This window comes from Chelmon rostratus, chromosome 1, assembly GCF_017976325.1.
Source record: "Chelmon rostratus isolate fCheRos1 chromosome 1, fCheRos1.pri, whole genome shotgun sequence".
In the NCBI taxonomy this organism is placed as follows: Eukaryota; Metazoa; Chordata; class Actinopteri; order Chaetodontiformes; family Chaetodontidae; genus Chelmon; species Chelmon rostratus.
Window position 1 is genome coordinate 31531296 of NC_055658.1, and position 26049 is coordinate 31557344.

Here is a 26049-nt window from a genome sequence, read left to right on the forward strand (position 1 = left end):
CGTACATGTTTACAAGTGTCGTTTCCCGCGGTACAATAAAACAGCTGGATAAATAGAACAGAAGGCTTCACATGGCGCTTTCCTGAGTCCTAAAGATGATTAAGACCGAGAAGATTCTGCATTTGAAGAGCTGCCGGGGCCGGAAGGTCCGTGTGGTCCGGGAACATTATCTGAGAGAGCAGGTTCCCTGCTACAGCTCTCTGTGTCAGGCGGACTGCGTGAACGGTAAAGTCAGCTCAAAACAAAGGCACACACCGGCTGACACTCACTGAACAGCCTTTTATTTTCAGTTACAATCACTTCCCGAGCACATGGACACTGTGGCTAACATCTCAGCTAAGAGGCAGTGGCTTTGACGCTAAACTAGCTAATTTCAATCCGTCATTTTTACAACGATGATGCTTAATAAAGCCGAACATGCCAAAGCTAGCCAGGCTGTTTTCACCAGGTGTTCATCAGCCATTAAAACAGTAAAATCCACGGTGATTTATTGAAAATGTTTGATGAGGAAGTAAGATATAGGACATAACCCGCAGTGGAATTAATGTTTGTCGTCATATCGTGCTCAGAAATCATCATCTGAGGGATAAACATTGCATATGCTGTCTTTCCTAATCCCAGTAAAAGTTGTCATATTGATGCAAATGCCAGTTACATGTTTTCACCAGTAATCAGATGTTCAGAATGGCAAAAATCACATTGTCACACATCCCTGCTTACTCCCCAAACAGATGGCAAGCTGCTGCCAGGAGATCTGACCCACTATGTGGTGCCTGATGTCGGAGTGGTGGTCGACTATCTGGAGATCTTGGAGTTCAGAGAGCTGCAGGGCATCGTCTTCACCCAGACCGCCTGCCAGGCTGTGCAGCACAGCAAAGGACGCAGGTATGCTCACACCAACAAGCCAAACAGGTGCACGATGCATTGATTAATGGGGGGTTGTTATTGTATGGGAAGTCGTCATGAGTCCTTTTAGCTTTGCACTTAGTTGTGTTTTTATCACATATCAAAACAAGCGTGCTATCAGTCTGTGTGTTCGTCTTATTTTTCCACTTGAAAATATACAAATTTCAGCTTCAGGCATCCTGAAGGCAACAGGACGGGTCAAGACCTTTAATTCCTTCTTTTGAATTAAGCCTCTAATGACAGCCTACCTGCAGAAGTGTGTAGAGAGGAGGCGGGGGTCAACCTCATTACATCGAAACTCTGCTGACGAAGCTCAATGAGGTCCAGCCTGTGACTCGAAATATCTCTCCCACACCGACACGCTGGAGTGCTTTTGACAAACTTGATGAACAGTGTAAATAAGGAGTCCCGCATGACCTCTGGTTTTGATTTCTGCTTACGCTGCCATTCTAAAATGTTGCATCATTAATCTGACGAAGCTTCACTTTTCATAATGTCAGGTAGACATTGCTGCTAGAGCGTACGCTGATGCCATACTGTGTCAGTAATTGCAGTTTTCCACTCACACACAGCAGGGAGCGCATTAAGTGTGTGTGTGCGTGCATGTGTGTTTCTTTGCAACTTAGTTTTTTTATAGTCATCTTATTCTCATCTCATGCATTCAAAGAAAACATCCAGTCTTGTGCTCCTCACCACTGTGTAAGTGGATAATTCTGAACTCTGGTGAAAGAATATTGAATATTGTATTTCAGTGATTTTAAAGTTGTTATTGGATCAGAGACTTTCTAAATTAAAGGAGTAGTTCAACATCATTTTGTGAAATACTCTTGTTAGATGAGAGTTAGATGAGATTGAGTATAAATATGAAGTTTCTGCCACCGGCCGGGCATCTTTCCACTTAACATGAGACTGTGCTGATGTTGTTTGACAATTACTATTTGTGCAATATTAAAGTTTCCGTTTACATTTTGTGCAATATTACACATCATTTACTGTTTTTGTATATTTTTGTTTTCTGTGCAATAGTAGTAACTATTTATTATTATTTTTAATCTGAAGGCAGCTTACGTTGTTCTTTTTCCACAGCTACTGGGGCAATAAATGCTTTTTACATATATATATATTTTTTTCTACATAACTTATTTTTCTTTTATATAGTCAAATTTCTTTTTGTTTGTATAATATGTACGTATATATCATCTACTTTTTATTTTGTTTTTTTCAAATGTTCTCTACTTCTGCTGCTATTTTTCTTCCCTCTGCTACACACACTACACTACACGGTACACTTTATTTTCTACACACTGCCATTTGCTGTAGATATTCTTTTTTGTGCAATACTTGCTCATTACTACTGTTTGCTATTTTGCTATTTTATTATTATTTTTTATTATGTATATAATCTTTTTACTGCTCGCTATTTTTATATTTTTATTATGTATAGTTTGTTCTTTATAGTCTTATTTTCACTTATTTCACTGTGTGTAATGCTGCTGCTGCACTGCAATTTCCCAGCTTGGGATAAATAAAGTATATCTATCTATCTATCTATCTATCGATCTATCGATCGATCGACCCGATCTATCGATCGATCGATCATGCTGCTGTAATGCCCAAATTTCCCTGGCTGAGGATAAATAAAGTTTTATCTTATCTTATCTTAACTTAGCATAAAGACTGTAAACTGGAGGGAACAGCTAACAGCTAGCTTCGCTTCATCCTAACATTAACAAAATCCAACTACCAGCAGGGCCGCTCACCAGTGAATACGTTATATTTATTTAATTCAGATTCAGATACAACCAGATGTTCTGGTGTTGAGGTGCTGGCAGGCTGTGTTTTGTTATCTTTGGACAAAGGAAGGCTAACCGTTTCCCTGTTTCCAGTCTTTGTGCTACGTTAAACTACCTGGCTGGTGGCAGTGACTTCATATTTACAGACACGAGAGTCTGTATCAGTCAGATGTGGTAGCTTTGAAGTATTTCAAAGCGTTCCTTTAATCTGCTGCATTCATTGTTGTCGAGATCTCTAGTGGTTCTCCTGTGTCTGTGCAGGCAGTACAACCGTCTGCGAAACCTGCTCAAAGACCCTCGACATGACTGTGTGCTGTTTGCCAATGAGTTTCAAGAGTATTCCTACTGTCCGCGAGAGAAGGGGGAGAGCCAGGAGAAGTGGCAGACCAGGTCAGTGCTCGTTATTTTCCCCACAGCGTCACTGAACTGCTCAGAGGGGCGCACCGAGCTGCCATCGGGACCAGCAGCTCGGGTTCATAGCTGGGATCAGGGCCATGTAGTCAGAGAGACTACAGGTGTACAGCAGGAATGTTCAGATCAAGATTTCTGTCCCATTTCTACTTAAATGTCAATTAAATGTGTATCTGACACAGTGGAATCTGCTTTAGAGTGCTAAACTTGGCACACCTTATTTTTGTCAAGCTACTTGATCCAAATACTGAGGGGACAGGGTTGGGTTGCACAAGCTATTCATAAATCTATTAGTAAGTTAGAACGTAAAGTCCTTCCCAAAGTCTTTGTAACTACTCGCTAGTTTCAAACCAGTGATTTCATAAACCGTTCTGCACCATTAAAACTTAAGAAATGTGGACGCAGCGTGTCCATGAGCAAACGTGTGCAGCACTCCAGAAAGAGCAGTCAGCAACGTAAACTTACAAAAATGAGTGAAATGTAGATTTTGCTTTGTTTTAATAATGATATAATGATGGATGTTATTTGCATTGCACCTTTCTTACAGGAATTGCAGCTTCAAAGTGATTTCCAAGAAAGAAATCATTATTTTATTCATGCCTGCATACATGGAGAAAAGTGTGTCAGTGGTCAGTGTCGATCAAACAGCTTTACAGTTCTGGAAATTCTAGTTTGCTAGTTTCTCACAACCAGTAATAAAATCTCAGTAAGAAGTTGTGTCTTATTAAGGACAAAAAAATCTTGAAACAAGTGAAAGACCTAACATAAACCAGACGTTTGATTTGTTGATTGTTGCTGGGGTGTAAAGAGAATTGAACAAATGTAAAAAAAAAAAAACGCTTCTAGAATACCTACTCTAGATCTAATTTATGTCATTTATTTTATATATACAAATGTAAGTAAAAAGTATTATTAGTATTATTCATGTAGGGGATAATGCCCGATTAGGTGTCCATTATCAGAAATGAATGGACGACGCGGAGGCGTGAACCGTCGCTTCTGCGAAGTCCATTAATTTCTGATAATGGACACCTGGAAGGGCATTATCCCGCTTATACCATGGTCACTTACGAAAAGAATAAATATTAAATCAACTATGAATACCTTAATGTTGTTTTTTAGCGTTAAAAGTTTTTGACAAGAAGCGGCTGAGCGGACTATTTAATATCTCTCGTTGTGACGCGTTGCCAAGGTAACCAGCTCTGGCAACAGAACCTGCAGCTCAGTCGGCCGCAGCTCTTATATTAGGCCTGATCAGTGGAGGGAAGTGAGATGATTGATTAACATTATGTTACGTTACAAAGTATCATTTCAGAGGACAAGTGCACCTCTTACCGCTCGTGTTTGTCCAGAGGATGATGTGAAAATTTGTTTCCAAGTCCACAGAAAGTTTCCTAAATCGTTTTTATTGCAAGAAATAGCCTCACTCTGATCATTAAATGAGTATCAAGCAAGTAAGTCAATCGTTTTTATAAATATTATCCACCATTCATTCTGATCATTAAATGTGGATCAAGCAAGTAAGTAAGTAAGTAAGGTAAACACAGACAGACAGACAGAAGACAGAATGGCGACGAACTGTTTAAAATGAAATGCAACATTGCCGTTGATCGTGAAGTTGACAGAGGTACTGGCCTGTCCATCATGGTGGCATTTGTTTGGCATAGGTTAAATGAAACTATAAAATCACTCATGTTTTGTCTCCTGTCTCGCCGTTGTGATAAATAAACTGTGAAATAACGTATGTTAACGTATGTTCTGAGTTTCTGTTGCCACGGTTACCAACTAGCGTTTGAGCCAGCTCAATAATTTAGAACAATCAGGCTATTTGACCGGAACTTCTTTTATAGGTGTCCTATAACACTTTGTAACGGACACCTTGCAGCCAATCAGAATCGAGTATTCACCCAGACCATGGTATAATTAGTATTATTTATTTAGTATTATTTTATGTGGGGTTATGTGTTGCACTGTTTCCAACAGAGACTTCAGGAAGTCACTGCTCCTGGCTGCTAACTCTGAGGAAGAATTCTGATTCTTAACTTTGAGAAGTGACAACAGTCACTAATTTCCATTGTAAAGTTGTTGTGATGTATCTGTTCCTCTGAGTCCTTCAGTAGATTTTAGATGAAAGTTTAAAAATGCAGTTCAGTCATGCATAAACGCTGAATTATTTAAACTTTAGTTCATCTCGTACGACAGAGGCTGGTGGTGCCTAAGATGCCAATCAGACGTTTACAGTGGCTGGTCTCCACTCTGAAGGGGCAGCTGCAGTGTTTCCAAAGATGTTTTTCCTCCTCACCAGTGAGAAAACGAGCGCACTAATAAAACAGCAGGAGCTCCTGAATGACAGATACGCAGCATAGACTTTATTACAGACTCTGTGGATTACTCTTGGTTTCTTGTGTATGAGGACGTCTCCAGCGTTAGAGCGCCACAAAGAAATCAGACCGGCATTGAATAACCAACCAGTCATTCTCACAGCTGTCGTATAAACGTTCAGGGAGGAAGATGAACAGGTTCAGTCACCAGCTGCTCCCTGTTTGAGCAGAACGTCACCTGTAACACAGAAGGATTACTGGGCACAGTAAAAGTGCTGCTTACCGCCATCATTTCTCCTTTAATAAAGACTTAGTGGTGATGGTGTGCCTCTCGATGTGGTCCGCCACTGTTCTGCATTATGTCGTCTCCAAACTTTTTAGTTTTCTTTTAAAGGCGAAAGGCTGGAGGTGCAATCTGCGCTCGTGAAACGAGTTTATTACATCAACAACACAGTAAACAGCCGTAAATGATGTTCTTTATACTGTTGAACCACCACTTTCAATTACAGGTAGTGTTTATACAAAATACCAAAGTTTAGGGTTTTAACAAGCAAGCTGTCAGCGTGCATCCTATCTTTGTGAATTAACTGTGTGTGTGTGTGTGTGCATAGGTGTGTGTATTCTGCAGCAGTATGGTACCACAACCACCTGGCAGGTATGATGGATGTCGTGATGATCACAGAGGACCAGGACGCCGTAGCTCAGTACAGCAGCCTCAACTCTGGAGTGTACGTCATCTCCGTCCAGGTACAGGACACACCTGCACCCTTCCATCCACACCACGTCAGGCTCATGTCTGTCAGCACAGTGCAGTCCATTAATATATGGACATTGAATCATATATGAGGAATCAGTCTCACCTGAATTTATGGGCTGTCAGAAAAGCAACTAAATGGATCTTGTAGTGAGATTGTTGTCTCACCCGATGTTTCCAGAGTCAATGAATGAACTTTGAGCCTCATATCACGAGAGTCACACCAAACCAAAGACTTTTAATTTTTAAATTCTACTGTACCAGAACCCAGGACTTACTTTCCTATATTTGGCCACTGTTTCTCTCCTGTCTGGTGGCATTGTGCTTACCAAACTGTTGCCAGCGGACCTAAAACATGTCCGACGGGTCAAGAAACACGATCGGCAGACAAACAAACAGTTTGGAAATAAGCCAACAGTTTAGCCACAGTTATCTGAACCACTTTATTTGGAGATTAAACCGATTATTGGAAATAATCCTAAAAAATAATCATGTGCGCACAGCTACAGTAGGTACAGTGGGTCACAGTTGAATCAGGAAGTCGCTCTGTTGTTTCACAGCTTTGCTCTGTCAGACTTCTTGTCAGCGATGTCACAGTGTTTCCACGTCTCAATAATAATGATGCCTCTGTGATCACCAAGTAAACTGCTGCCCAAAACTGTGAAAATAATAAACTGGAATTATATACAAATTATAGTTTTACTACAATATGATTTCTCTGAAAGTCGATAAAGTTTGATTACATTTGAATTTGAACACTGAATTATTATAAAGCTCACTAAGGCGTCAGAACTTATATAGAGGATGAAGTTAAACGAGTCTTCGCTCTACAAAGCAGCTACAACTGACTGAAAAACATCTCGTCCTGCATTGCTGTGCCCCGTATGTGCTCCATCCACGTCGCTCCATCGAGCTACTTGACAACTAATATGGTTTTGGAGTGGTGACGAAAAAAAAAACGTCTGAAAGAGTAAAGTGTCGAGGCTGGTTTAAAGTTTTGATGAAGTGGCTGCAGTATGACTCAGTGGAGCGCCGCATGAGGAGCTGTGATGAATCACAGGTATCCTCACAGAAACAGCTTATTCTCACAAAAAGAACAGAAATTTATCCGTCCTGTTTTCTCGTTAACGGCTGTCAAGCAATGATTTGTTATTTGTGATCTGAATTAGCTGCAGCTGTGATTCCTGCCTCTAACTGGCTCCATAGGAACAGCAGCTGAGGCTGATGGGTGTTGTAGTACAGTATACCCTTGTTTTTCGCGGGGGTTATGTTCCAAAAAGAACCCGTGATAGGCAAAATCCGTGAAGTAGAAACCTTTATTTTATTTTTTTTACAATTATTGTACAATTAAATACTCTATTATACATTGAAAAGAAAGAACAAACCATTTTACAGGCTCAAGCATTTGTTTCACAAATAAAAGTACTTTAGAAACTTTTTTTTTTTTTAACAAATAACTTCTGTACTGTACTGTCAAATAATAATTTTAATCATCGATGTGAACAGAAGGCTTCAAATTGCGGAGATTAGCACCGCCCACCGCGACCCGAGTAATTGGATTAAACGGGAGAAAATTAAAAATGATTATGAAAAAAATACGAAGTTCAGTCAGACAAATAGTGACTCAGGTGTATTTCACTGCTCTTCAGACTGAGCCGCTGCATCCTGACTCCGCTCTGCAGTGTTTTCTTCTTCTGAAGCCCGCGGTGCAGGTGTGTTTGTTCGGGAGAAGAACACAGTGACAGGCAAAACTCCAAATTGCAAGAGAATTTGCACGTACGTAATGTAAATTTGGCAAGCTGTTTTACGTACGTGTACATATTAAACTGCAACGTTATTGACGCACAGGTAGAGAAGAAGCGGAGTGACTTTTTAGCCAATCAGAATGCAGAACACAATGCACGATGCAAATCTGTGAAGTTGCGAAACCGTGAAAAGTAAACCACGTTATAGCGAGGGATCACTGTATTAAGAACTCGTCACCATTCAGATCTGACAGGGGAACAACATGACTTCTCAGGAAATAATTAAAAGCGGCCTTAACATGAACTCTTACTATCATTAAAATATAAAGGAGACGTTCCAAAAGATAAAAGAAAAATTTGATTTGGATAAACAGGAATTCTATAGATACCTACAACTTAGAGATTTCTTTCTGAATGAGATCAGGATGGACCCCTCCAGAGAAGTGAATGGTGTGATCCAACTCATAATCAATACATACAAAGAAAGCAAAGTTAGAATTGTATCTGAGTTATATAAAAAAAAATAATATCAAATAAACACTCAACTAAACACATAAAAGAAAAATGGGAATCAGAATTTAAGATAAAAATCACGGATGAAGAGTGGCTAAACATGTGGAAAATACACCACACGTCCACTAGTTCGAGGTCTCCTGGAAAAACCTGATACGTTTTTTTATTTCACCCAAGGTCAAGAGGAAACAGTCGAATGAAAATGTGCCTTGTTGGAGAGACTGTGGAATAATAAATGTGGATCACTCGCACATTTTATGGAAATGTGATAAAATCAGATGGTTCTGGAAAATGTTACACGATGCATTGCTGAAAATACTTGGATATAAGATTCCAGTGTCTTTAACGGTGTTGTATTTGTGTAACCTATGTGAAGAAAATATAAGAACGAAGGACAGATACCTGGTAAAAATACTACTAATAGCAGCTAAGAAAGCTATCACGAAGAAATGGGGAAGGGAAGACACCCCTACACAAGAACAATGGACTCACCTGGTAGAGGAAATCTACACAATGGAGAAAATGACACACCGCTTAAAGCTACAGGAAGCTCAGTTCAAAGAGAAATGGATGAAATGGACAATATTTATGACTAAACAACGACAAAACAAAAAACTTGATTGAGGAAAAGAAAATGGAATGTGGACAGATTGCTTTGAAAGTGTCTCCCATGTGTTTTCTGTGTATTTTTTACTTGTTTTTGTATTTTTTTGATCCACCTTTGTAAAGGAAAAATTCTCAATAAAAACCAAAGTAAAAAAAAAAAAACATATTATTTATATATATATACATATACATATACATATATATATATACATATACATATACATATATATATATATATATATATATATATATATATATATATATACATATACATATACATATATATATATATACATATATATATATATATATATATATATAGGAGACGCATGGTGCTGCAGTTCTGTGTTAAAAGGCGTTTAGGATATCATTAAAAGAAACTTGGAAATGGGAATTTTGAAACGGAAAACATAACTGCAGGCTACTACTCTGCAACCCATCACTGATTCAACTGAACTGGAGTGCAAAAGGACCAAGAATGAATAAAAATGCTCGCTCGTCATTAAACTAGGGAGGTCAAACCCAGTCGTTTACTTTAAATTAACCCTGTGTATGAAGCTGCATCAAAATTGTCACCGCATGAGTATGATAATGCCAGTTATTGTTCTATCTGCTCCTGAACGGCGTCTCTTTATTTTCCAGGATTTTTTGCAGAACTTCTGGCCGGAGCTGCAGGCAGCTCACGATCTGTACGGCTCCATTTCCCAGGCGCTGCAAGAGAAAGAGAGCGAGGGCTCACAGAGAGAGTTCGCCGAGCATCTGCCCGCTGAGGTCCTGGAGGCCGGAATCAAGTCTGGACGTTACATTAAGGTACGGTACAAGTCCACCTACCCGGTTCACGTGTAGTGAGTCTTTCATTTGGACAACAGCTACGACGTTGGACTTGAAATGTTTCCGGAAAAAACTAAATATCAAGTAAAACTTCACAGGTGAAAATCAACTACTTTAAATGAGATAAGTATTAGAGTATTATAGAGTAGAGTATTAAATCTAGTCTGTGGATTAGGCCTCCACCTTCAGCACCCTCTTTATTTTCTACCCCCTACCCGAACCAGGGTTTGTATTCCCACCCCGCTTTTCTTGGTGCAGTTGGTGAGAGGCAGGGGTAGATGATGGTAGTATGGCAATTGGCAGTTACATGTGGCATCTAGGCCTGTGGTAGCATTGTAGCAGCTAACAATAGCTAAAGCGGTGGTAGTATGATAGTATCTTAGCAGTTAGCATTGGCATCTAGCAGTTAGCATTAACAGCATAGGTGAATTTAACTTTATTGTCTTCTTCTGTTCCTCTTAGCAGGTAGTGATTAGCATTTAGCATTAGCATTAGCATTAGTGAAATGGTAGCATCGGAACTGTATTGTCTTCTTAGCGGTTAGCATTAGCATTAGCTAAATGGTAGCATCGGTACTGGCCACTACCTGGAGCATCTCTGGGTCAGTTGAACGTGGCGGTGCTGTTTGGATTGTGTGGGAGCAGTGTGAACTGGCACTAGGGGGGGTGACTCTGGGACGCCGGAGTTCACCGCCTAGCCTCCTGGAGGTGTAGTGGGACTAAGTAGGCGAAACACCGTTGAAGGGAGGTTTCCACCTGATGACCCCCAGAGACGTGTTAGGAATCACTGCTCTTTGGCAGGTATAGAGGCAGATTAGAGCTCCGAGGTTCTTCACTGAGAATGAATCCTCTTTTTGAGCACAAGTATCTTGTGTTTAAATTAACTAAGAAGTCGTACACTGTGCACGGTGCAGAAACATTTTAGAGTGGGAAGCAAAAGAAAGGAGGAATATTTCATTGGCCAGTTTAAGAACAGTATTGGTTACGCTCAGTCATGTCAGCTGAGTACATCTTAACTTCCCAAATTAAAGTAGTTAATGTTCCTAAATTCAAAATAAATCATAGGTTTCTTTCCTTTTTTATCAGGGAACTCTGAATATCAACAAGCACCACAATGAAGCTTTCATCAGGACGGAGGGTTTGTCCAACAAGAACACAGGTGCAAACTGACCGCAGACAGACCGGACACGTTCAGCTGCCTTCACTACACACCAACAGACATCTCACTCTGCCGTCCGTCTCCTTTCCTGTCCCTCATCAGATCTGAGCTGGGGCGTGCTGGTGTCCGGCAATAAGAATCGAAACAGAGCCGTGCACGGCGACGCGGTCGTGGTGGAGCTGTTGCCGAAGAGCGAGTGGAGAGGGAAGGTCACGGCTCTGGCCGAGGGCCAGGGGGAGGAGAAGGGCGGAGAGGAAAACGAGAGCAAACCTATGCCGACAGGTGGGACCGTCCAAAGTGACTCAACTTAACTCCACTGATGCTGTTATGTCTTCGGTCTGAAACATCTAGTTTTGGAGTAGATGACCACGTGGACGTGATAAAGCACTCCGTTTCTCTCATATATAGTCATAGTACATAGTAAAGTATCATGATTGGGTATGAATCATCCTGGAAAGGCTCAGTGGTTCACAGCGAGGATGGAGGTTCACCTCTTTGTGAACACATGATTGGATGAAGCGATTAATACCTGGACTCAGGAACACTTCAGGAAACTGTTTCTCTGTTAATAATTGATTCTGGTTTTATTTAGGTTTAACACAGAATCCAGACTTTGTTGGAGTCAGGGTTGTGTTAAAGGTGCCACATGAGGTTTTGTTACCCACATCGTTTACATCCATGCTAAAGGATAACTTTCGTTTTTTTCAACCTGGACCTTATTTCTAGCGTTAAATACGACCATTTACTCACCCAGACAACTTTGGTGGCATTTGGAGTCGTTTTGAAGAAATTAGCCCCAGAGGAGCGGCGCGTATATCCGTATAATGCGAGTACTCGGGGCATCCATGTGCAGCCTCTATATAATGCATAATCTGCGGCGTTCATATTCCAATATTTTGTTATGATATGTTGGTGCTAATCACCTCTGAGCCCGTGGTCGGCTAGTTTAGCTGTTGTTTGGCACAGCTATGGTTGGTTATTGCGTATTCGTAGCCGACCGCCGCAGAGTCAGCCGTGTTCGGTAATGACATCATCCACGTCAGAGGTAGTTGCCTAGAGATGCCGGATGTTGATAACATGCCACCACGGGCTCAGAGGGGAATAGCACCAGCATATCATAACAAAATATTGGAATATGAACGAGTTTCTGCAGATTATGCGTTATATAGAGGCTGCGCATGGATGCCCCGAGTACTCGCATTATACGGATATACGCGCCGCTCCTCTGGGGCTAATTTCTTCAAAACGACTCCAAACGCCACCAAAGTTGTCTGGGTGAGTAAATGGGCGTATTTAATGCTAGAAATAAAGTCCAGGTTGTAAAAAACGAGAGTTATCCTTTAACTTTTGGTAGCAGTGTGTGGAACAAAGTAACAGAACTCAGACATCAGTGAATGCTTCGAGTGGGTTTCAGTGGACCTTTGAGGCAGTTTTGTTGCATACATACAGAATGTTAATACTGTTTACATTCATTGATTTTGTTTCAGTATTTACTAAGATGATAATATGCAAACATCACTTTGGGCAAGATAGACACTATGAAATGTTAATATTTCAAATGCCTGTTTGAAAAACCTGCATTAACTGACAGCTGTACTGAAGTTAGTTTTACATGAACAGTAACATTACAACTCAAGTGTCTCTACTGAAGTCTGATATTAAAATCCACAGGCCGTGTTGTGGGGATCCTGCAGAGGAATTGGAGGGACTATGTGGTCACTTTCCCCCCCAGAGACGGGACTCAAGCCCAGAGCAGGAACTCCCAGCGCATCCTGGCCGTGCCCTGGGACCGTCGCATCCCCAAGATCCGCATCAGTACTCAGCAGGCCGATGCTCTGCAGGTCTGGTTTGCCTTCACGTGGCGACTGAATTATACACTCAGTCAGAAAGTTGTGATGACTGATCTAAGCTCTGGTTCCCATCTTCGCTCAGGACCACAGAGTGGTGGTGCGCATCGATTCTTGGGAAAGCACGTCGCTCTATCCTAACGGCCACAGCGTGCGGGTGCTGGGTCGGGCTGGAGAGCTGGAGACGGAGGTCCAGACCATCCTCATAGAGAACTGCATCCACGTGTCCCCCTTCTCAGATGCACAGGTCAGAAAGGAAGATTGGATTAAAACACTGTTTTGTTTTGTTTTTTTAGATATTTGGAGGCAACAAACTCCACAACAAGCTGAATAATACAACTTCTGACATATTGGAGTTGACATATTAGTTGCTATGGCTGACATCCCAGAAAACAGTTGCCTTCTTACACATTGAGGAGCGACAACAGACACCTGACAAGTTTAAATTCAGTGTATCTTCACTGGTCTCTTCACTTTAGACATTTAGTGGGTTGAATTTTCTATCTCGTGTTGTTCATTCTCTTTATTAAAGATAAAGATAAAGTGCCCGACACAGATAATACTCACAGTGAGGTTAAACCCGTGGGAAGACATTCTGGGGTTGGCTGAAATAGGCTTATTATGGTTAATGAAGAGTGGTGGTGAATCCGCGTCCATCAGGAATTTGGGAGACTCTGTTATGCTTGTTTGCTTCAAAATACTTGGAGATACTCTCTGAGTTCTCGCCTCTTAAGTCTCAAATTGCTGACTGACGCTGTATTAAAGGAATAAGAGAGTTTGGAGACCTTTGGTGCTTCTGTTTTCATCCAGTTTTATCTTTATTTTGTTGTTATTATCAAGGGAGTTTTATTCTTCATTCATTTCTACACAAATTTTATGTTTTTTTTTATGTGAAACACTTGTGATTTATTTGCTTTACAAATAAAATGCATGAGTATTATTTTTTATATTAATATTTGACTTAAAAAGCAATTACCGTATTTTCCGCACTACAAGGCGCACCTAAAAGCCTTTAATTTTCTCAAAAACCGACAGTGCGCCTTATAATCCGATACGCCTTTTATATGGATCAATATTGGTTAATTATGGCTATCGTGGTCAGGGTGCGTGGCCAAAGTAACAGCGGTATTCCACTCTCTGTGTGCCGTCATCCTTTTACTGGCGCGTGCAGTCAGCTGTCAACCTGAATAATAAAATGACTATTTCACTGAACAAAGAAAAAATATGAATATATGCTGAATAATAGGCAATTAAAATATGAATCAAACGTGGTTAATGTGATTTCTGCTCCTGAACCTCAGCGCACAGCGTCTGCACATCAGCGCTGTGCCGTCACCTGCATCTTTACGCAGGATCAGCTGTCACCTGTGAGCGAGTGGTGTTTGTTTCAAAACGAACAAACTAAAATAAAATATATTTTAAATAAATGCTCATTCATTATTTTCAAGAGCCGCATCAGAGGGATGAAAGAGCCGCGGGTTGCCGACCCCTGATCTAGTGGATGCATAACGCAACCCAGACACCGCAGTACGGTAGTTTCTGTCTATGCACCTAATAAAATAAAATACGGTATATAATCTAAAGATTTTTCTGTGGTAGATACGTAACTCGTGCAAAGACCAGTTTGTCTTGCTGAGAAATGCTGATTGTAAACATCACTTTCTGTGTCCTGCGTTTCAAACCCAGCACATCCCAACTGTTCTCCGCTGAACTAAACCCGTGAAGGCTGATGCAGAGCTAACGTGTGGCGTGCCCTCAGACCGTCTTCTCCAGCACTCGAGTGTTTTTTTTCAAACAGCGGAGTTCGTGAGAGTTTATAGGTCCCTCTCTTTCTTTGAAAAGGATATTTACCCGATAAGGACACGGCGATGAATAGTGCGCCGTGCTCAGAGGAATGGAACAGACTTGTTGAAACTACATGCTTACCTGTTTCTTCTTTCACATAACAGCCCAAGGACTTGATAAAAACCAAGGACCTTGTCTTTCTGCTCAGATTCACTCTGCTCATTTTCTTTTGGAGAGAAGAGTCTCAGCCCAGCACACGACATCTGATGGTCTCTTCTCAGCCCCAAGCTCACGCAAAATAAATTATTCATACAAGTCCCCTCGCTTGGTTCTAGTGTTGCACAGCCGCCTTTGTGACATTTTCCAGACCTTACGTAACCTCGTGTTTTCTCCTTGTGTCTGCGCCCGTCTGTCCTCAGCTGAGAGAGATGCCGGTCAACTCCCCCGAGAAGCCTTGGCGGATGGATCCCGCCCAGGTGGCGGAGCGGCGGGACCTCAGGGAGACTCACCTGGTGTTCAGCATCGACCCGCGAGGCTGCGAGGACGTGGACGACGCGCTGTCGTTGCGCGGCCTCGCCGGCGGGGCGCTGCTGGAGCTCGGGGTCCACATCGCCGACGTCACCCACTTTGTCACAGAGGGCTCGCTCACTGACTTGGAAGCACGTTCGAGGTGAGCAGCCTGAATATAGAAGAAATACCAGAAACACCTTAGAGCAGAACGCAAGAGACAAACAGGAAGTTTCCAGAGAGAGCCCAGAAAGCTGCTGCCTGAACGTCTGCTGCTCACACAGAAAGGAAGCAACAAAGAACACCGAGCTGACAGTGAAAAGGCCTGCAGAAAACCTCTGACAGGCTCAGCACTGTGTTGCAGAGCGTCTATTATTCTGTCCAGCCCTTGGATAAAGCATACAGAACATATTTGACAATCTAGGACTGCAGAATCAGCTGCAAAGCTCCTGACAGACACTGACGACATGTTTTCAGAGCCGCCTCGATCTCATTGGCTCCCCGCTCGTCTCAGAATCCAGTTCAAGACTCTTTTTCATTGCATACTTCTTTTATCATCTTTTAGCTCCTCGTCCCGCATCAAGGCCGCCACGATCCAGCTCAAGACGAGGCGGATCGAGCTTTTACTGTCTTAGCGCACGGTGGAACAAACTGCATCACATCCTCGGAGTCTGAGGGCCACGTTTTAAAAAGATCTTTTATGACCTTTTACATCAGCGGTTTTCTGCTCTTTGTATTTTATTTCTCTGTGTTTGGCCTTCCCTGAAATTCTTGTTGTATTTCATATTATCGTATTCAGCCCTCACCCTTGAAGCTCCGTGTCTACTTACTTCTTTTTTTCCTTATGTTTAAAGAAGAGTTTTTAGATTTTCAAGTGTGCTTTTAAACTTCTCACAAGGCAGAAAAGAACATTTGTTTATGTGTGAAAACTAGTTGTTTATTTCACATCATTAATGACTGATGAACGCCATGCATGTGTCACTGCTTTGTCCTTTCTTTGTCCTCAACTTTATTCTTCTTCTGTCTCCTCAGGGCTACGACCTACTACCTGGCGGACCGCAGGTACGACATGTTACCTGCTGTTCTCAGCGCAGACCTCTGCTCCCTGCTGGGAGGAGTCGACAGGTCCGTAAACTCCTCGTTATTTGGTTAAGAAGGCGTTTAGTTAATTAGCTTATAGTGGTGAACCCAGTAAAACACACCATCTGTTAATGTGTTCACTCAAATCCAGGTATGCCATGAGCGTGCTGTGGGAGCTCGATGCGCACTCCCTCGCCGTCAACAAGGTGTGGTACGGTCGCACACTCATCCGCTCCTCCTACCAGCTCCACTATGAGCTGGCCCAGGCGCTCCTCAACGGAGAGCGGGCCGAGGTGCCCGAGCTGGCCCGGCTCGGGTCCGAGGAGAAGGACGCGAAGCTGGCTCAGCTCACCCGGGCTCTGGAGATGCTGACACATGTGGCCAGACACCTCCGGGCACAGAGGGACAGAGGAGGGGCGCTGGAGCTGGAAGGGGTGGAGGTATGAACAGAATCTCAGACGGTTCGAATTATTAGGCAAGTTGTATTTTTGAAGATTAATTTTTTTATTGAACAACAGCTATGTTCTCAATCAACCCAAAAGACGCATAATATCAAAGCTGAATATTTCTGGAAGTTGGAGAGGAGCTTTTTTAGTTTGGGCTATCTTAGGAGGCTTAGTGTGTGTGCAGGTAACTTTTACTGTGCAGAATTAATAGGCAACTTAATAAAAACCAAATATATACCCATCTCACTTATTTATTTTCACCAGGTAAACCAATATAACAACTGAAAATATACAAATAAACATTTCTGACATTCAAAAAACAAAACAAAATCAATTCAGTGACCAATATAGCCACCTTTCTTTACGAGGACACTCAAAAGCCTTCCATCCATAGATTCTGTCAATTTCTTGATCTGTTCATGATCAACATTGCGCGCAGCTGCAACCACAGCCTCCCAGACACTGTTCAGAGAGGTGCACTGTTTTCCCTCCCTGTAAATCTCACGTTTTATGAGGGACCACAGGTTCTCTATGGGGTTCAGATCAGGTGAACAAGGGGGCCATGTCATTAATTTTTCTTCTTTTAGACCTTTACTGTGGTGTATTTGGGTGCATGTGATGGAGCTTTGTCCTGCATGAAAATCATGGTCTTCTTGAAAGATGCCGACTTCTTCCTGTACCACTGCTTGAAGAAGGTGTCTTCCAGAAACTGGCAGTAGGACTGGGAGGTGAGTTTGACTCCATCCTCAACCCGAAAAGGTCCCACAAGCTCATCTTTAACGATACCAGCCCATACCAGTACCCCACCTCCACCTTGCTGGCGTCTAAGTCGGAGTGGAGTTCTCTGCCCTTTACTGATCCAGCCACGGGCCCATCCATCTGGCCCATCAAGACTCACTCTCATTTCATCAGACCATAAAACCTTAGAAAAATCAGTCTTAAGATATTTCTTGGCCCAGTCTTGATGTTTTATCTTGTGTTTCTTGTTCAATGGTGGTCGTTTTTCAGCAGTCCTTACCTTGGCCATGTCCCTCAGTATTGCACACCTTGTGCTTTTTGACACTCCAGTAATGTTGCAGCTCTGAAATATGGAATATGCATCTTTGCAGCTTCACACTTGATTTTCCTCAATTCACGGGCAGTTATTTTGCGCCTTTTTAGTTCAACGCGCTTCTTGCGACCCTGTTGGCTATTTGCCATGAAATGCTTGATTGTTCTGTGATCGCGCCTCAATAGCTTGCTAATTTCAAGACTGCTGCATCCCTCTGCAAGACATCTCACAATTTTAAACTTTTCAGAGTCCGTCAAATCTCTCTTGTGACCCATTTTGCCAAAGGAAAGGAAGTTTCCTAATAATTATGCACACCTGATATAGGGTGTTGATGTCATTAGACCACACCCCTTCTCATCACACAGATGCACATCACCTGATATACTTAGTTGGTAGTAGGCTTTCAACCCTATACAGCTTGGAGTAGGACAACATGCATAAAAAAGATGGTGGTCAAAATACTCATCTAATAATTCTGCACACTGTGTATAAGTAAAGCCTTCAGGAAGTTCATTCAGTTTCTAAAGAAAACAAATAACTGCTGCATGCAGACCGCATGACTGTAGATGGATCCTAAAGAAGAGAAAGTGAAGCATTCTTCAACAGAAACACGCTGTCATCAAAGCTGTGATGACATCAATGTGTCGTCCAGATACTCTGACGATGCAAACGTTCTTCAGCATCTTCCAACAAAAAGCCGTCTTTGGCTTCTTCTGACTAACCTCTCCCTTAGATCACAATATAAAGGACAATATTAAACGAAATGCATTTGATTTATCAACCATAACTGCCTTCTTCTCCTTACACATCCCGTCTTTATCCTGTTCATCTTGTTTCCAAGATGTCGTGGATGATGGGGCTGTTGCTCAGGAGGTAAAGGGGGTCATTCACTGACCTCTGGGCTGGCGGTTTGATACCCGGCTCCTCCCGTCCACATGTCGAAGCTCTTTATAAGACCAGTTCATTTAGGATTTAGTGACAAAGTAACACAAATCTGTCACCAGATTTCATTTAAAATCATGGACAGGTCTGGGTTTGGTGGATGCTGGGAGTCCAGGCAGGTTCAGTACAGTGAAGGTTTGTGTGAGTAATAATGGCTTAATGCTACCACTGTCCCTGTGCACAAAGCCAGCTCTATAAAGAGACTGTGTCTTGACCTCAGCCCCATCATGTGCTGCCAGTTCCAGTCTGTCATTAGATTGTAGAATTACACAAGCGGACATGAATTTAAATTGACTTTCCTCTTTGACAGACGTGTTAGCTCAGCACAGAACGAGGCATCGGCCTAATAATGAAAGAGTTCCATCACACACAGTAAACACAGCATCGGCCTTTCGGTCTGAAGAGAAGTTGTACCAAGGACCGCGATGATGGAATTATTTTTTAAATCCGACGTCCGGGCCAGTAGAAAGGTGTTAATCTCACACAGGCTCATAAAGTGATTTCAGTGTGAATGTTGTAGTAACAGCTGACTGCTGTTCATCGATAAGATGCTTTCCAACAAACTCACCATATTTACATGTGTGTGGTGGAGTTGTATTACAGCAGATGTCATCATGGAATTACATGATTACGTAAGAGATAATGCCCGACGAGGTGTCCATTATCAGAAATGAATGGACGACGCGGAGGACGGTTGCTTCCGCGAAGTCCATTAATTTCTGATAATGGACACCTCGAAGGGCATTATCCCGCTTATACCATGGTCACTTACGAAAAGAATAAATATTAAATCAATTATGAATACCTCAATGTTGTTTTTTTAATATCTCTCGTTGTGACGCGTTGCCAAGGTAACCAGCTCTGGCCACAGAACCTGCAGCTCAGTCGGCCGCAGCTCTTATATTAGGCCTGATCAGTGGAGGGAAGTGAGATGATTGATTAACGTTATGTTACGTTACAAAGTATCATTTCAGAGGACAAGTGCACCTCTTACCGCTCGTGTTTGTCCAGAGGATGATGCGAAAATTTGTTTCAAAGAATCAAAGTCCACAGAAAGTTTCCTAAATCGTTTTTACCAAATAGGTTAAAGGTTAAATCACTCATGTTTTGTCTGTCTGTGAAATAACGTATGTTAACGTATGTTCTGAGTTTCTGTTGCCACGGTTACCAACTAGTGTTTGAGCCAGCGCAATAATTTAGAACAATCAGGCTATTTGACCGGAACTTCTTTTAGAGGTGTCCTATAACACTTTTTAAGGGACACCCTGCAGCCAATCAGAATCGAGTATCCACCCAGACCATGGTATAAATGGTGCTATTTTGTGTCAAATACTGCAGGCAGCACAAAATGAGCATTATTTATTTAACCTGCTGGAATCAGAGCATCTCCTTCCTGGAGTAACAGAGAATGTCGGGTCAAAACTAAATGTTTCCTGACAACCAGGATAAACGATGGCGGTCCTGACTGATCTACAGCACATGAAAGTCCCCTGAGCACACGTGTTGAACACTTTCACACCCTTTCACGTTTTTGAACCAAGCTGTTTCTCCACCTGTCCTCAGGTGCGTGCCCAGCTGGACGAGGAGAGGAACATCACGGCTCTGGTCCCCCGGCAGCCTCTGGAGGTCCACGAGACTGTGGCCGAGTGCATGATTTATGCCAACTACTGGGTGGCGCGCAAGATCCAGGAGACCTTCCCTCATCAGGCCCTGCTGAGGCGTCACCCGCCACCCCGGCAGGAGTTCTTCAGCCAGCTGGTGGACGTCGCCTCGGCGAGGGGATTCACCGTGGATACCAGGTGACTGAGTGTCCTGTGTGGAAGCTGAGGAGGTCCGCATTGTGTGTAGGCTGTCTGCCTGTGAGAATCTACGTCTGAACGCAGATTAGAGGCAGAGCTCGTCAGTGTACGAAAACTGCGTTGCACTCAGTCACACGGCAATTACACGACCGAGATCATTTGTTACACTTCATTGCACAATCAGTTGAAATGTGTTTCCCTCGCTGTCGAATCGTGATTTATTTTTCCTGCAGCGCGGTTTGCCACCATATGATAACTGTAGCTGTCAGCACGCGGCTGCTGAAAAGAGAGGCTCGTATCTGAACAGGTGGTTCTGTTCCCGCAGGACCAACAAGGCTCTGGCGGAGTCTCTGGATCAGGCTGTGGACCCTCAGGACCCGCTGGTGAACAGGCTGCTGAGAATGATGGCCACCACAGCCATGTCACAGGCGCTGTACTTCTCCACTGGTCTGGAGTCCCAAGACCAGTACTACCATTACGGTATGGACACAGTACCTACATCGTGTCTTATCATCTCATTTCTATGATTTTCTTATTTGTGCTCAAGTCTGTTTTTCTTTTCTCAGGTCTGGCTCTGGATCGTTACACACACTTTACCTCACCCATCCGTCGCTATGCCGACATCGTGGTCCACCGCCTTCTCACCGCAGCCATCGACATGGACAGGGGGGCGGGCCCCGGTAGAGCGTTAGCCAATAACAAAGAACTGGAAGAAATGGCTCAACATATAAACAACAAGAACAGGGTGGGTGCAGTTCTGGGATTGTGTGGTCTGTGATCCTCTGTGGTCTGTTGGCATGTAGAATGAACTGACCTCTGTGTGATGGTTCCAGGCAGCCCAGCAGGCCCAGAAGTTGTCCACACTTCTGTTCCAGTGTCTCTACTTCAAAGAGCGAGACCCGCAGACGGACCAGCGCTGCGTGGCAGACGCCGTCGTCTACTCCATCCGAAACAACGGCATGTTGGTGTTTGTCCCAGAGTAAGAGACTGACCGAAGGTCTTCAGATTCTGTGTTGGTCTGTCCTCTCAGCCCTTCCTGTCGGACGTGTCACTCTCAGTCTAACAGCTGGCGGTGTAATGACGTCTTCCAGTCCAGCGGTCCTGACCACACCTGTTCTCTCCGCAGGTACGGCGTGAAAGGGCCGGTGTACCTGAAGAATCGCGAGGGCCAGGTGGTGTCTGCAGGCCAGGACGGCAGCTGTGAGTGGCAGAGCGGCGCTATACGACAATATTCAGACCACATCACCACCACCTCCAGCTGCGGCACCTCCACCTTCAGACTGTTCGACCACATCACTGTGAGTCAACGCACCTTATTATTTTAGGACAGTAATGTTGTTGACTGCTGCAATCGAATTGTTTAATTAACCACATTCAGCAGTTTATATCAAAGGTGATCTGTGCAGTAAAGAAACAGAAGTTATGTTCACACTCGCATGTGAGCATCCCTGAGGTCTAACAAACGTATCTGATCCATTTCCCTCGTAAAATCTCCCTCATCTGATCATTTTTTCAGTATCTTGAATCCTGCATTGTTTACATCCTTGTGTGCTTGTTAGTCTCCTTCACCGCTTTTGCAGGATCATTGTTACACTCACAGCCACCAACTAGCAGCATAAAACAGGGACCCAGTCTTTAAATCTTTGCTCCACAGCGCCTCCAGTGGTCAAAAACTCACACTGACGGGCTTTTCCTCCACTGTGATGATTCATGACGCTGAACCTGCTTGAAGCAAAGCAGCATGTGGAGGCACACGGCTCCTTTTTATATTCCTTTGTTTTCACTCCTCATATCCTTATTTAGTGGAGGTGGTGTCTGTGGTAACATTTACTGTACAGGGAGGAGGCGAGGGTATGAGTCATAATGTGAGAACCATGAAGATACCAAGTAACTGCAAGCATAATTAAATTCTAATCAACAACTATCAAAGTGAGCTGTTGAAGGTTTGATCGTTTCACACATGCCTGTATGTGTGATGTATCAACACTGTACAAATATTTTATTATACTGTGGTTTCTCTGTGTTTTTGATCTGATAATATTGAGGAATATTAATAATTCCCTCCTCTGTTCAGGTGCGTCTCTCCGTCCACTCGACACCTTGCCACGCAGACAGTCTAAACCTCGAGGTCATCAGCAACAAGCCCCACCGCAGCGCAGAGCCCCAGCAGGCCCACTCCCAGGGCCGCAGCCAGCTGGTCCAGGAGGTGGTGCGCCTGGCCGAGGAGGCGTACCAGCAGGCCCAGGAGAAGGCGGCCCGGAGGCCCAAACTCTCCAAGGAGGAGAGAGAGTTCAGCCAGAGTAAAACTCCCAATCTGTACTCTCTCCTGGAGGAGGTCAGAGAGCTGGCTCTCATGGACCTGGACGGGGCTGCACGGGTCTGTGCGACGACCGCGTAGAGCAGCTGCGACGTGGAATCAGCTGTTCGTGAAGCGAAAAGCCTGATTTGTGTTTTTAAATATCATCGACGAGTGCAGCAAACATGCAGGAAGAAATAAGCTGAATCTGCATCAGAGCAGCAACCAGAAGCTGCTTCACAACAAATCAGCAGTGTTCGTTTCATCAGCTGTTTTTCAATCAGGACATTCATAGTTATTTATTATCTGATAACCTAAAGGAAAAAGGTGTACATGAGATGCTTGAAACTGAATGAGAGGAGAAATATTTTCCTCCTGTTGGTCCAAAGAGAAGCAAACACACTCTGGTCCGTGCAAACAGAGAAGAACTGTAGGTGAAACTGATAATTAATTATTGTTCATGTTATGAGTCAGTGTTTGGTGAAGACGTTACAGACCGACACATAAAAGGACATTTTAACTAAATAAGTAGCTGCTGATACAAATAAGCAGAATAGAAATAATGATAAACTGATTTATGTACATTCAAACCTATTGATAACACAGTACTTCACTGTGTATCAGTGTACAGCAAGTAGAGCCTCATACCAGCATCAATACTTCAGTTAGATAATCCAACAATAATAAATCATTTATTATTATTATTACAAATATATCAAACATGGTCTCAATTCTATACTAATAATAGAAAGTATACAGTATGAATGTAATATAAAATTATTTCACTTCACCAAAAGTTCATCAAACTCTGACTTTCTGAAAACTGCTGCCAATTTCAAACAGATTTATGAATTTAGAAACAAAGCAGATGTTTCTCCAGTTGACCGATTAGTGTCCGACCAAACACTCCAACCCGACTGTAATTTTCTCATTTTTCTTCCACATCAATTGAGTCGGTGCTTCAATAATGACTGACTTGTAATTAGCGTTGACACTAATTGACTCGTACATTAGCTGAAGTGTTTTCACAGAATCTATTTTTGTAACATGGTTGATAATTTGACTTTGTGGTTTGTAATTAAAACGTTTCTGGATGAATCAATGTCAGTAGTGGTACATCGTTATTAGAAGATATAAACCTGCCGACATTCAAAACCTGAAAAACGAGTAAATATCTGAAACCAGAGAAGCTGTCAGCCAATCAGAGCTGAAAGCTTTTAAAGATTCAGTGAAGTCTTTATTATTGTTGCCATTTAAAAAACTGGTAAGAACAGTGATTATTTCCTGATTAATCAACAGTGAAACAGCTGAAGAACACGGAGGGTTCACGGATGCTGCTGCAGCGACCTTCTCATGGCGCTCTGGTTTTGTTACTACATGAACGATAACGTGGAACTCTTCACTGCAGGCAGGTAACAGGTAACACCTGGTGCAACTCAGGAATAACTGGAACTGGTGAAACCAAACAGAATCCTGTCGGTTGGATATTCACTTAATGCTGCTGCTGCCACAGCAGATGTGGGATCAGTATATTTCAGGCAGGAGTGAGGAACAGGATTGTGTTTGTCTGCTGCACCTGAGCGTTAATGTCCGTCCTCACAGCTGCTGCTGGGCTGCTGGACGCGGCTGACGCTGCTCTCCTCCTCTGGCTCCCGCTGAGGTGATGCAGCAGAAGGTTCAGAGTCTTTGTGCGGATGCTGGCCGGGCTGCTGTGTGCTGCTGCTGGCTGGCTCCAGGTCTAACTCCTCCTCCTCCTCCTGATCTTCAGAGCGGTCGAGGACATTTGCAGAGGAGGCAGATGTGGGTTCGTCGGCTGACGAGTCCACAGTCTGGGAGTGTGAAGGATCTGCTGAGCAGCAGGAGTCACTCAGTGATTAAATGTTGTACAAACAGTTTTCATCAACATTCAATCAACTAAGCTCCTTTCAACACAGTCAAAAGTACTCTAGACATCACTGACAGGGCAGAATGTATCATAGCACATTAGCACTTTTGGAAGCTACACCACTGGAGATTTTTGCTTCATCTTCATGCATCTTCTTCCTCACTGGTTGAGATTTTCCTGCATCATTTGCAGAGGATGATATTGTTTGATTATATCTATATTTTGCTGTCTTGAATGTCTGATAATGATTTCTTTTTGGGATGAATCTCATTTTTTCCATCACTGAGCTGATGACGAGCCTCTCACCTGTCTGCTGCTGCTGCCGGGCGAGCTTCCTCTCCAGGGCTCGCCGTCTGTTCAGCTCCATGCGTTCACGCTGCTCCTCGGTCAGAGAGGGAGCGGGTGGAGAGGCAGCGGGCGGGGCGGCTGGAGCCGGGGTAGACTGGACCAGCTCCTGCGGGTCATTAGGGAAGCTAATAAACGGATCTGAGTCCCCGAAAACATGAGACGTGGGAGCTGCCTCCTCTTCACCTGAACCAAAACACAATGTTTGACAGGATTCAGAGGGTGAATCTGAACCGCTCTCACTCTCACAGTTATTGTTTCATGTGTGGCTTCAAACTCACAACCTGCCTCACAAAATAAATCACACTCCAGCTAAAAGAACACTTTTTCGCTCTCACAGGTGTTTCTGGTTTGGGGAGCTTCCAGGTGTCACTTGGTGGTCATTCACTAGCAAATCAGTGAATGCAGTGAATAAAACTCAAGAAACCGAGTGTTACGTTTAAAAGTTTACCTTAAGTAAACTTTTCCCAGCATTTTGCTGATATGGTGTAAATATTCTGTGTTTCAGATCAGCTCTGAATGCAGCATTTTTCCCTGTCGTCACACACAGTGAGTGTTTCCTTCTCTTACCGTCTTGACCCCGGTAATCGTCGTGTGTCAGAGGCATGTCCAGCCGGATCCGTTTGAGGCAGGTCTGCCGCAGGAAGAGAGGCAAAGGATTACAAACGCTGCACTGTGGAAAATCACTCGAGGAAATATTCAGCACCTTCTCCCCACCTGCACTTCCTTCTTCTTGCCCAGCGCTTCCACTCTGTCGATGAAGTCTTCAAACTGCAGTTTAGGGTACAACCTGTGGGCCCAGTTCTCCATCTTCTGCATCAGCAGCTGCAGGTCCTCAGCCTGGACAGATTAAACACAACAAACACCCTGAAACGTTGGCTAATGCATGATATGATGAACAGGAGTGTAAATCACAAGTATCATCACGATATCGTATCATATGGACGATTTCAGTTTGATTCAGTTCAGACGTCTCTGCTCGGTGTCATACAGCCAGAGTGAAAGAGTCGTTTGACTAACAGGTCTGA

The 26049-nt window shown here is 43.3% G+C and overlaps 2 protein-coding genes across 5 annotated transcripts in view; one reads left to right on the forward strand and one right to left on the reverse strand.

Annotated features, from left to right (window-relative positions):
• Positions 1-23892, forward strand: dis3l (DIS3 like exosome 3'-5' exoribonuclease). The gene is made up of 18 exons (XM_041939983.1): positions 1-225; positions 732-885; positions 2961-3089; positions 6043-6178; positions 9692-9859; positions 10966-11038; positions 11141-11320; positions 12710-12879; positions 12971-13132; positions 15090-15340; positions 16210-16302; positions 16409-16697; positions 20260-20495; positions 20821-20975; positions 21062-21240; positions 21329-21474; positions 21622-21793; positions 22570-23892. The coding sequence occupies exons 1-18, from the start codon at positions 96-98 to the stop codon at positions 22891-22893; spliced, it is 3147 nt and encodes a 1048-aa protein (XP_041795917.1). The 5' UTR covers positions 1-95; the 3' UTR covers positions 22894-23892.
• Positions 23126-26049, reverse strand: part of tipin (timeless interacting protein) — a 5850-nt gene continuing 2926 nt past the window's right edge. For 2 of the 4 annotated variants that reach the window (XM_041939997.1, XM_041940006.1), the window contains exons 5-8: positions 25739-25861; positions 25592-25655; positions 24983-25207; positions 23126-24640 (exon numbers count right to left, since the gene is read on the reverse strand). In XM_041939997.1, the coding sequence (XP_041795931.1) occupies positions 24375-24640; positions 24983-25207; positions 25592-25655; positions 25739-25861 (678 nt within the window). In that variant the 3' untranslated portion in view covers positions 23126-24374. The remainder of the gene's footprint in view (positions 24641-24982; positions 25208-25591; positions 25656-25738; positions 25862-26049) is intronic. The other 2 variants (XM_041940015.1, XM_041940023.1) reach the window with 2 other exon arrangements.

What these genes read in the sequence shown, in the direction of transcription:
- dis3l (XM_041939983.1), top strand. Translation starts at nt 96, where the DNA reads ATGATTAAGACCGAGAAGATTCTGCATTTGAAGAGCTGCCGGGGCCGG. An exon ending in CTGCTGGGAGGAGTCGACAG is followed by an intron (nt 16,303 to 16,408) that starts GTCCGTAAACTC and finishes ACTCAAATCCAG; the next exon opens with GTATGCCATGAGCGTGCTGT. An exon ending in GACTGTTCGACCACATCACT is followed by an intron (nt 21,794 to 22,569) that starts GTGAGTCAACGC and finishes TCCTCTGTTCAG; the next exon opens with GTGCGTCTCTCCGTCCACTC.